Consider the following 12733-nt stretch of genomic DNA (forward strand, 5'->3'; position numbering starts at 1 on the left):
ACTCATAAAACAGATGTTGTTAGGTACTATTATATCCTCTGCTACAGCCTGTCTCAACTTTGTAGACCAGGACTGTCCCCCAACAGCTTCAGTATACCTCTCTCTGTCTACATGTCCATTATATATCAGATATGGCTGTGCTAACTTGACATTTGTGTTATCTATAACAGATAAAGCTTCCATATGTCTTAATGTCTGGTAATAGTATGCAGCAATGTACAACATATCAGAAACACACCAACACTTGGTTGCTAATTTCAGCATATGATAGGACTGCTTGTCTGCAATGTACATCTGTTTGTTGACACTTTCAAGAGTAAGTGTACATGTTTTGTAATAGAAAAGCAAACTGACAAAGGATGTAGGAAGTAAGTTTCTGTAACACTACAACTTGATAGTGTGACATTGGTGACTCTATTAACTGTCCAATTGCGTTTACGACGTTGGTAGTTTGACACAATTCTCTTAGATTATTCTTTACATTAAAACAACAGCTGGATTCTATGACAAGCTCTGTATCATAATCACGTTCAGACATATATATATTCTGTCATCTGTATTCATTGTAAAAGAAAAAAATATTGAATTGTAAAGAATGAAAATGATATGAGGCCTGATGGAGTAACTCTGTAACAGACCTTTCTTGTGCAAATCATATAACTGTAGGAACAATCTGCTTTGAGCTGAGCCATGGACTTTTGTCAGAAACAGGTTGCTTTGTGGGATGAAAAAGTTTGGGCAGATCCCTTTATACACCCATTTAAGTAGGAGTTTAAAGCAGACCCAGAAACCGGCCAGGAGATTTTGTGGACACCAGTGAGGTAGTGTGTCATGTTGAATTGCCACAAAAATGGTTGTCTTCATGTGATAGGAACACAACAGTTTATTGGTTTCTTCTGATTGTTGATTAATCACTTCCTTTAAGAACGGTTTTAACAATCCATAAATTAAAAACTGACAGTGGTTCATTGAGTACACTAGTTTATATTCTGCCTGTGAAAAAGAAAGTCTCCATTCTTTATTTTCATGTGGTCCTAATGGGTGTCCTATTGCTACAAAGTGACATCAATTTCTAACAATGTCATCAACTACTACAGGATCAGGCCATGAATGACATCTATTTATCCATGAAGAGACAGACAGAGGCCAAATGTCACAAACAAAACACCAGGCAAAGTCATATTCTATACTTCCTATTAAACCATTACCACAGGGTCCATGTTCAGTAGAATTTGGAATTACTGCTGAACAAGTTAACAGTCTATATAAAGAACTAGATATATATACCTTATCATTCATTCTGACATATGCTGAGTTGACATCTCTGTCTGTTGTTGGAGTCAGTACCTGAAGTAAAGTGAATCCTGGTGGACTTTCAGAACTGTCAGAGAGAATCAAGGTTGTATTGGCTGTGTTGTAATACTCAGACTGAGATATATCTATGATTGCTCTGTGGTTGTTTGGCCAGAACATAAAGTCCATATCTGATCCCTTCAGTCTGAATCCTTCCCTTCTACTTCCATTCAGCATGCGAATAACCCTATCTTTAGATATGATTCGTATGTCCAGCACCTCACCGATGTTCATTGCCTATCTCTTAATGGCTATCTGTTCTGAAGACCCCACCTTGTGAAACATCACCACAAATACTGCCTCTGATATGCGCTGCATTCCCTCAATTCTGTCATACATTAAATATGTATATTTGATACTTATCATTTTGTTTCTCATTCACATTATTTTTTACAAAGCATCAAATAAAAAGGTATTTTCGTAATGTTAAGATTTATAAAAAATGAGAAGATTAAAATTAAAAACACCTACATTTTTGAAGGGAGATACTCCATTTTGAAAGAAATAAGATAAATCAATCATTTGCTTTCAGAGTAAAAGAAAATAAACAATTCATGCTGCTACATTTCCCCCTTCTAATACAGTTAAAATTTCAGGTAATTGGAGATACCAGTGTTTGTTGTTTTTTTGGGAGGTGGGGTGGGGTGTTTGTTTGTGTAATTATCTGCAGGTGTCCAGAATTTCAGGTCTATCCAATAAAAAAGAAGACACTACACATAACTAATTGCATAGTGTTCAAGGTAATAAGATCGAGACTGGTTTAACAGAAATTGATGACACAAAACTATTTTAATTTTCCATATAAAAGTCCCGGTACATCCAATCCTAGAACAACTTATTCATGTACCTTTTGTGCATGCACGTAACAGGAACGACAAGCCCGTACCAGGAAAAACAGTATTTTCATACAGAATTGTCTCTAGTTTTCCAAATTTAGAAATTGTATCAGGTCAGTGCCGTATATACAGGCTTTAATCAGTACTTTATGTTGTGTATGATTTTGTTAAGATGACTAAATTTGACCTCTTCGTAAGAACTAAGCTTTTTAAATATGATAACACATTAATTCAAAATATTAATTGAATAGGCATAATAAACTAAACTCAAACTAAAGGAACAAGATTGAAAAATTAATAAATTGGAAACTCAGAGTAAAGAAGCTATTTCTTTTTAGCTATCTCCTACCTCAGATACTCGACTGTATACATTTGTAAAGGGAAAAGAACAAAAGAAAACTGTCGTTAAAGGCGATACCGCATAAGTCGGGGTTACCAAACTCAGAGAATAAATGACAGTAAGTCAATATATATTCACTAATAAAAAAAAATAAATACAAATTTCTGAATTAGCACTGATATTGAAAACTATGTTTTTCATCACTTTCAGAGTTTTTAATGTTGCATTGTACTAATGAAAATGACAAGAACAAACCGTCAACCATCTCAAAAATCTCCAAAACGAAATACAAATTCAAAGCAGAGCAACACGGACCTCCAAAAAGATAGAGGTAGGATCAGGTACCTAGGAGGAGTAAGCATCCTCGGCTGACGGGTGTCGTATAATTTAAGGTCCGCCCCGTAAAATGGTCTGGGGGACCTTTAATGTAAACATTAAGAGTCCACCTTTACTCTAAAAGGGTCCGGCTCGTATAAGATAAGGTCCGCCTAACATAAAAGGTCCGGGGTATATATTTTTTCCAATTTCGAGTTTTTTTTAACAAAATAAGTGGTATTATTTTGTAGCTTCCTTTAAGGAGTACCTCCCCGAAGTGAGTTAGTAAATATCCAACACAGAGTTTAAATGAAAATACACATGTAGCTTGATGAACACAATGGTTTTTCATTTCAACTTTAGTTTTGCTGCTCGATCTTATATAAACAGGTAATGAAACTGATTGATGTCATTAATTTAACAATGGTTTGAACCAGGTCATATGTGTAAGTTATGCTATTTATTACTAACTATTTGGATCGAACCTTTGGCTTTGTTATTATCAAAGAGAGGGGGGTATCCAAAGGAATTGATTTGTTTATAAGAAATTAAACACATATAAGATTAGTAAAGAGCCCTATTCCTTCGGCTGTATATGCATTTTGCATCTGTCAAAGAATTTAAGGGGATTTTCTTTCTTGAGGGCAGGACCCCCCCTCGATTTAGACCCCGGGGGTAGTTGGCGCTTTTTTGATAGAAATTCCTTTAAATACATGTACACAGCATGTACCACATCAAAAATATGAAAATTAATGGAACATAAACGATTTATTTACAACCACCCCAAACCTACATATAAAAGTTTCTTTTTTTAATTGCAATGGGGATGTTTTACATTAATCGTTTATTTTCAGTTAATTTTTAGACATTTAAAATGGGGGCGGGGGGGGGGGGGGGCTGGGTCTTGTCCTCAAGCACCCGTGGAAAGTAACTGCGTGAAAAAAAGCAAATGTTCACACCCCGGTAAAATTTTGTTCTAGATTCTTGTGTGCTATCGCCACATACAGCATTGATTATTTTTTCTTATAGCCATTAAATGAAAATCGATACCGTCAGACAAAAAAAAACCCTATCTTAATATTTTAAGATTATTCCAACGAAACACACAATCGTTAGGTTTGGTTTCACTACTTTAATTGAAAACTTTTTACGATGAAAATCATTTATATAAATATAATTATAGATAATGTGTATCTTTCCTGAATACATTTTTAAAAATAAAACCCACGCTGAAGTCAATTTTAAGTTGACTTCAGTAATAATTCATTTAGAAGATCGACTGAAAAATATCACTACAAGAATCTATATTAAACTCACAACATCCATGTATGACCAGGTTTTGTTTAACGAGTCAGACCTTTTCTTGATTTATAGTACTGGGTCCTACCTCTGAAACAAAAGGTCATCGGGTTAAAATACTGTGAATTGTTTGCATACAGCATTTCAATTGGGCGTACCTTTTCTTGTACTATGATACTGTGTCCTACCCTCTGAATCAAGAACTTAAGATATCGATGAACATCAATACATTACCAATATGTATTAGCTACTAGTACCTAATTCATGTATTCACATTTTTTTTTTAACGGGCGGACCTTTTCTTGAGCCTTAATATTAGATCATCGGGGTAAATCAGAGCAAGTATCAATATTATTATCAAAATTCTACATCCAGTTTTTCAACTGGCGGACCTTTTCTTGGGCCATAATATTAAGCCCCTCCCCTAAATTAAAAGAATATTGGGATCAAAGCAGGTATCAATATTAATTTTTTTGAGCCATAATATTGTAGGTCCTACCGATAAATTAAATTATCATAAGGGTAATTTAAAACAAGTTATAATATGAAAATCAATCACCTGTATTCAGTATTTCAACGGTGTGGACTGTTTCTTGAGCTGTAATATTTGGTCCTACCCACTTAAACGAAAGATCCCCTTTAAATGAAAGTCAAATGAATACAGGTGCCAATTTGATAAAGTATTGTATCATATAACAATGATACCATTGCTACATCGAGGCTGATCTTTTCTTGGGATATGAAATTTTAAAGTACTTCTCCAACATGGAAGTAAGAGAGAGAGAGAGAGAGAGAGAGAGAGAGAGAGAGAGAGAGAGAGAGAGAGAGAGAGAGAGAGAGAGAGAGAGAGAGAATTACAACATTATCATTTATAAAAAAATTTTTACCTGTAGTCATGCAATCAAAGCATGCCTTTTAATTATAGGTATACGTATCATCTATTTAATTTATTTTGTCTTTTTACACCCTTATATTTACTGTACCACAGTACGTACAAGTATACACTATATTGTCAACGTATACCATATGTTACTGTAATCCACACTTGCCACCTTTTATTACTTATCTTATAATAAACTAGTACTACAGTCATTCTTTGAATTGCTACTTCATCGCGCTGGTTGCGTTGTTAAAAATTAAGTTTGCCAGATTGTTTTAATAATTTGGTTTTCCAAAAAAACATCATCTATGATATTTCTTCTGAAAATTATTCCCACATAAATGTTGTCTGTACAAATCAAGCTCAGATTCTTTGCATTGGGGGGGGGGGGGGGGTAAAGTCACTGTAACGGATGTTAAACTTATCGAAGCAATGCTCATATCACAGACGAATTTATATGACGCTTTCAATCTCATTCATTATTTGATTACTCTTCATTACAAGAAAAAGAACAAAGCGAAATGTTTTTCGAATGGGGCGGGGGTCCGAGAAATACCTATGTTTGCTAGAGAAGGAAAGGGGGGAGGGTTCCGGGTCTATTTTCGTTAGCTTATTATGTACATGTTAATAAAAGTTTTCAGATGGGATCCGGACCCTCCCCTTTCATTTAGATCCGCACATACACCGTGACCAAATTTTTCATTCAATAAACTTTTCATGTTTAATAAATTGCTCATTAATAATTGAACAAAATTAATATTGAAATTTGTCTTTTCATATAAATGTATAAACAATGAAAAACACTTAGCCGATAAAGAAATAAATTATAAATTGTATTTTTGTGTGATAAGGCCGATAAGAGGCGTTGTAATATAACTCATTTATATATAACTAAGCTCATTTACATCCGTTACCATTGCTTTTTTTAAATAATATTTAGAGTCAGTGGATATTTTACCAAAAAGAAAATATATACAGCTTCTAATGGATGTCGTTTCATGTACACGTTCTCAATTATGTACATTGTCAAAAAACAATCATATGTTTTTGTGTAAATATGTTATATGATCGATAATCGAATATATATGTACTAGTATGCATGAAGGTTAAAACTTTAAATAACAAATGTAACACATCTTTCATAAATGCTGCTGTTGTGGTAAATTCGTTCTTATGAGTGGTTCTTACTTTACTGTAATGTCATGGATGCCTTTGAAAATTTCCGTTTAGTAATATTAATATATAAAATTTGAAAAAAGTAACGCTTGTTAACAATAAGTCATTTTTAAATTCATTGTTTTTCTTTACATCATTGCTTTATTTAGTTTGAATATCGCCAAAAAAATGAAGCTATACAACTATTTGAAAGATATTTACAAGGGTCAATAAAAAAATACGAAGACAATGTGGCTGTCTTTTTCATATTTTTCATTATTGTCATCACTATCAGATTAATTTATGCAACAATAATTATTTTATTAATATACCAAGTTTCATTCCATTTGATGAAAAGGTATTTTTGTTAACCGATTTTAACAGGACGTCAAAATGACGCATGCACAGTTAATAGAAATATCCAAACTTTATATCACCCTACGTCTTTTGTCCTTTTCACCATACAATTTAAATCGGCACTATATCAATTGACATCTATTTTGTTCACATTTGTTCGAAAATCATAAGTTAGTTCATCGAAGTTTTCTTTTTTTCACCGCATGTCTCTTCATTTACACAAAGAAAATACCTGATTGTCTGTACTCTGGGTTAATTGACGTGTTGTTTGTGTATACGATTACGGGTGCATAGAGTTGTTCCAGTTTCTCCTACATGTATATAAAATTCGTTGCATCCGCTACACGTAATGTTGTATATAACATTTTTTGAGGCACAAGCCATGTCCTTGTCCCCGAACTTGAACGAATTCCCGACTTTAAAGGGGCATGGTCACGATTTTGGTCAAAAATTATTTTTTCGATTTTAATATTTACAATGCTACAGTAAGGCATTTTTAATAGGCGACCGAAATTTGAGTATCATTCGTTGAATAATAAGTAAATTACAGGGCTTGAAATTATTTGCTATGTAAACAAAGCGTTTGTTTACATTTTGAATACTGAAGTGAAAATTCCAGTTTTAGACCTAAAATGAAAGTGTTTAAAATTAGAAACTGTTTATTTATGCTTAAAATGAATAAAAAAAATAGACAAATCAGCTTGAAAAAGGGTTTTACTATATATATTGAACATATGTAAACAAAAACAGGGCACGAGCCTTGTTTACATGAAAAAGAATTGTGAGCCCTGAATCTTGCTTATCACTCCACGAATGACTTTCAAAATTCAATTGATCATTAGGAATGCATTTCTAAAGCATTGTTAATAATAAAAACAGAAAAATAGAATTTGACCAAAATCGTGACCATGCCCCTTTAATATATTGGCAAGTTCCACAGCGAGGATCGTTACACTTGTTGACAGAATAAGATTGACGTTGAAAAGAAGACTTGCAAAGTATCCTTCGGAGATTCCTGGGCCGTCTTTTACTGTTGATGAAATTGTATTTTTTCAGCACTTCGGACATTTTTTCATCAGTATGTAGAATGTTGTTAAGTTGACGTACGACTGAAATAATATTAATATTATTCGAATTATGCGTAGTAACGAGTGGTAATATCTTTCAATCAGAGGTGTTATTTTTAGGAGGATTAATAAGGTTTTCCCTGTTCAGTGCTAATGCTTTTTCTTTTTTTGTATTTAACCTAGGCCTTTCTCCCGACTAGGTGGGCTAGCGTTTTTATCATTTTAATCACTAAAAATAACCTGAAACGTTCTAATCTACAAAATTATTAACAAAAATATTTTTATAATTTTTCAAATAAGCCCTCTGAATACGACGTTTATCACACATGCTGTCATAACTTATGAACCTAACTCCGTCACCCACATGATCTTTGATACGCCAGGGAATGATGACACATTAACAATTTAGTTTAAACTCGACTTGTATCTAGGCCAAGTTAAAATAAGTAAAATCGGTGTATACAATTTAAATTGTATTTAATTTCATCAAAGTGAAATGATCGCCAGAATTAAAAAATGGGTCCTTGAAACAACAATTACAATGACCTTTTCAGAATGTATGGAAGCCGTTTGATTTCTGTCCTTACATATTTCAAAAATATCATACATGTATCAATAATGAATATATTAAAGATAACATTATTTTTTATAAGTTTTTTAATAAATGTATATTCTAAATACCGACATACCGTATATATCTGTAACCCTGTATAAGGCAAAAATTAAAGCATGAGCGATTTGACGTTATCATGAAGTGTAGTGCATAAACGCTATTGCGGACTGAGAAAAATGTATTAATAACCTTATTAAAAGATAAATTACATGTGAAATGTTTCATCTTGACCTCTCTTAAAATGACTGACCACTGTAAATCATCGAATGGGCCCGCATGTCAGAAATATCGTTATTTTAGTGCACCCGTAAAAAAGTGTTAGCTGATTTCATGCAATTATTGTTGCATTAAATGAACAAGGTGTAATTTTGTTGTTTGATCACATTCTTAAATTTAATCGTTGTTAATTGTTGACATTTGATTGAAGTTTTTTGACATGCAAAAAATGACGTCCTAGTCGCACTTGATTCCATACGGCGAGGAGTTTCCTGAAAGTGACGGAGTTGGGTAGTGACGGAGTTAGGGGGCTATGCGATATACATAACTGTGTAGCAAAGTCGTCGGAACCGATGGTATTATGGGGGAGGGAAGGGAGTTTACCCCCACTCCCCCCCCTCCCCAATTTATTACAAAGTTATACATAACCGTATGCAAAACCTTTGTTTTGGCTTTTCAAGATTTTTGATAAGTTTAGCCCCCGCCCCCCACTCTCAATTTGCTTCTGACGCCACTGTGTAGTTTATAAATCTGAAAATCACGATAGCTATATAAAGGAGTTCATCCTGGCGATGCGATGAGAGCAGAACGCTTTGGTTGTGTTTATATAAAAGAACTTACTGAAATAATGCTTCTTAAGACTCTACCACCTGTAAGCATCCTCATTCAATATTCTCAATTTCAATCAATAGGCTTTTTTTTCTTTTTATAAAACATCAACCATTCAAACTAACGAGCATTCACAACTCTGTATGTCAACAAACCTGATTATTTAAATCTTCTGATCAGTATTTCCGTTTAATCAGGTGATAAAGTTCTAAGAAAAAATTAGATTATTTAGAGCTAAAAAATTATTTCAAGGTTTATTTCAGTGAAACTATACAATAAATCAGTAAAGCATTGAATCATGATTTTTTTGAAGTATACAGTCTCATAACTGCAGCTCTGTGTGCATACAAATTGAGTAATGCGCGAAAATTTGTATGCACACATCGCCGCAGTTATCAGACTGTATACTTTAAAAACCCATGATATTATGCTAATATTTAATTTAACTTTATGCCTTGTCTGCAAATGTGATTCATACCTTAACATTCCTAACTTATCCTAAGGGTAAGTTAATATTAATAGAAGAGCCACAGTAACAGCCACAGGCGTGAACTTTGATTTTCGCTTGTGACGTTGCAGTTTACAGCTTTAAACGTTTGTGACGTCATAATAAAACTCGTCAATTTGACCTTTGACTACTTGTTGCATTTAGAGGCATTTATGGATCACAAAATTTAATGGAAAAACACAGTAGAATGTAAATATATTGTTATAACTGTCGTAGCTTTCTACACACTTTACAAGCACAAAATATGTTAAATGTAAATATTTAGTTTTGTGTATTTTTTTCGAACGAAGTTGCGCAATTGATTATAGTATTAACTACATAATAAAATGTTATCGTTCGATCACTTTTATTAATTTTAAAAGTTCATACCGTTTTCACAAGAAAAGAAGATACCATCTGAATCCTTCTTTTGGCTTTTCAGTCAAATACACTTATTCCAATTTACGATACTCCTGTGTTTATTAGTGTTGTGTTGATTGAACTATTTCTTGTATTCTCCTCTGTGTAGCTGTTTGTATGTTGTTCCATGGATACTGTTTGAGTGACTGTTGGTATGAGTATAGAGCAGATTGTAGGTTCCCTGTGATCTGTTGACAGATCCCTAGAATCTCCCAGGAGATGTCTCTGTAATTTCGAAATATATATTGTCCCCGATCACAGTGGACTAGGACCTGTAGATCATTCAGAGCTGCTTGTGATAATGTTGTATCAATGTGTCTGTAACACAAGAACTCTAGGAAATAAAACATAACAAACACTGGGATATTTAATGCAAATAAATCGTTAGCTGCAGCCGCCTGTTGTTCTGGTATTAGTTCACTGATAAAACGGATATCGTTTATAAGTTCGATTTGTTCTGCTAAAGCATGTCTTATCTTTGTTGACCAGGGCTGACCACCTACAGCCTCAGTATATAGTTTCTCGGATAGATCATTAAACACCACATATGGCTGTGCTAACTTGACCTTTGTCATCACTATAACAGATAAAGCTTCCCTATATCGGCTAGTCTCCCGAAAATACATGGCAATGTAGATCATGTCAGAAATACACCCAAACTTGGTTGCTAATTTCAGCATGTGACAGGACAGTTTGTCGACATTATACTTCTGTTTGTTGGCATATGTGTAAGTATTCATGTTTTGTAAAAACGATGTTTGCTGAAGGATGGAAGTTGTAAGATTCTGTAACACTACAAATTGATTGTGTGACAGGGGTGACTCTATTAACTGCTCTATTGTGTTTATGACTTCGATAATTCGACAAAAGTCACTCAGATATATGCGTAATCTCATACAATTTCTGGACTCTGTGATTAGTTCTGCATCATACTTAGCTTCAGAAATCATTATATGCTCATATGTACAAATAGAAAGTCTGGGATTGTACAGGACATCTATGATGGTGGACCTGATAGAGGAACTCTGTAACACACAGGCCAGACCCTTCCTGTACAATTCATTTAACCGTAAGAACAATGTGTTTTGTGCTGAGCCATGGATCTTTGTCAGAAATAGGTTGTTTTGTGGGATAAAAAAATTTGGACAGATCCCCTTATACACCCATTTAAGAAGAAGTTTGAAGCAGATCCAGAAACCGGCCAGGAGATTTTGTGGACACCAGTGAGTCAGTGTGTCATGTTGAATCGCCCAGAAAATGGTTGTCTTCATGTGATAGGAACACAACAGCTTATTGCTCTCCTGTAATTGTTGATTTATAACTTCTTTTAAGAACAGTTTTAACAATCCATAAGTCAAAAACTGACTGTGGTTCATTGAATACACAAGTTTATATTCTGCCTGAGAAAAAGATATTCTCCATTCTTCATTTTCATGTGGTCCTAATGGGTGTCCTATCGCTACAAAGTGACATCCATTTCTGACAATGTCATCAACAACTTCAGGATTAGGCCATGAATGACATCTGTCTATCCATAAAGAGGCAGACGAAGGCCAAAAGTCACAAGCAAAGCAGAAGGCATTGTCATATTCTTTTTCTCCTCTAACACCACTAATACAGGGTCCATGTTCAGTAGTAAAGAAAGAACGAAATAAGGAACACGCCAACTGTTTGTAAACAGAACTAGAGATATATAATCTGTCATTCATTCTGAAACGTGCTGAGTTGACATCGCTGTTTCTTGATGGTGTCAGTAACTGAAGTAAAGTGAATCCTGGTGGACTCACAGAACTGTCAGAGAGAATCAAGACTGTATTGGCTGTGTTGTAATACTCAGACTGAGACACGTCCGTGATCACTCGGTGGTTGTTTTTCCAGAACATACAGTCCACATCCGATTCCGTCAGTCTGAACCCTTCTCTTCTACTTCCACTCAACATCTGTAGGAACCCATCATTAGGTGTGAGTCGTCTGTCTACCTCCTCTCTGATGTCTGATGTCTCTCGTCTAATGACTAGCTGTTGTGAGGTCCCCACTATATCACACATCACCACGAACACAGCCTCTGATAAGTGCTGCATTCCCTCACATCTGTCATATATGTTAAATATGTATATTTAATACTTATCATTTTGTTTCTTTTTCTCATTTATAAATCATCGAATTAAAAGGGTATTTTCATATTGCTTATATTTAAAAAAAAATTAAGGATCAATTTAAAACACTTACGTTTGTGAGTTGAGACACTGCATTTTGAAGCAAATCGAATTTAAGAGGAAATTTTTCCTGCTATTGTATTAGGTGCTGTTATTTTCGCATATATGTCCTTAAAATAAAATTAAAGGAAATCAGCAATTTGCGTGTGTTAATAAATACAAATGTATAAATTAAGTATTAGTTGTTCTAGGTATATATGAAAAAAAAAGAAAACTAGATGCTGTCATTAGACAGTAATACCTGCACCAAATGTTTGCCCCTAAATAACACTGTTTTGTACCAGTTTAATTAAAAATTAAGGCCACATGCAAGCTCCGGTAATACATTTAAAAATTATAATTTTCATAACTGAAGGATGAGATCCCTTCCTATATGATAATACACATGAGCAGCACTTTATGTGCAATTTGGGGTTTAACTGTTTGCAGTGAATTTTCAGTTAATCAATAATCTTAACATTTTATGTCATAGAAAGTATAATGGTCTATATAATTATTACAAACAAAATTAAAAATTAAATTATGCCCCCTCCCCGTGGCGGTTGCCGGTTTTAGATTTGCTTCTGTGTG

General features: G+C 34.1%; 1 protein-coding gene and 1 pseudogene across 1 annotated transcript; both read right to left on the minus strand.

Annotated features, from left to right (window-relative positions):
• Nucleotides 1-226: 226 nt before the first annotated feature.
• On the minus strand, nt 227-1847 carry LOC128177432 (uncharacterized; annotated as a pseudogene).
• An 8162-nt stretch (nt 1848-10009) lies between these two features.
• LOC128175559 (uncharacterized) lies at nt 10010-12028 on the minus strand. Its single transcript, XM_052841308.1, has one exon. The coding sequence runs from the start codon at nt 12026-12028 to the stop codon at nt 10010-10012; it is 2019 nt and encodes a 672-aa protein (XP_052697268.1).
• Between the last annotated feature and the right edge of the window lie 705 nt (nt 12029-12733).

This window comes from Crassostrea angulata, chromosome 3 (genome assembly GCF_025612915.1).
Source record: "Crassostrea angulata isolate pt1a10 chromosome 3, ASM2561291v2, whole genome shotgun sequence".
Lineage (NCBI taxonomy): Eukaryota > Metazoa > Mollusca > Bivalvia > Ostreida > Ostreidae > Magallana > Magallana angulata.

Bases quoted from the DNA above. Each gene is read 5' to 3' on its own strand.
- LOC128175559 (XM_052841308.1), bottom strand. From the start codon at position 12,028: ATGCAGCACTTATCAGAGGCTGTGTTCGTGGTGATGTGTGATATAGTG.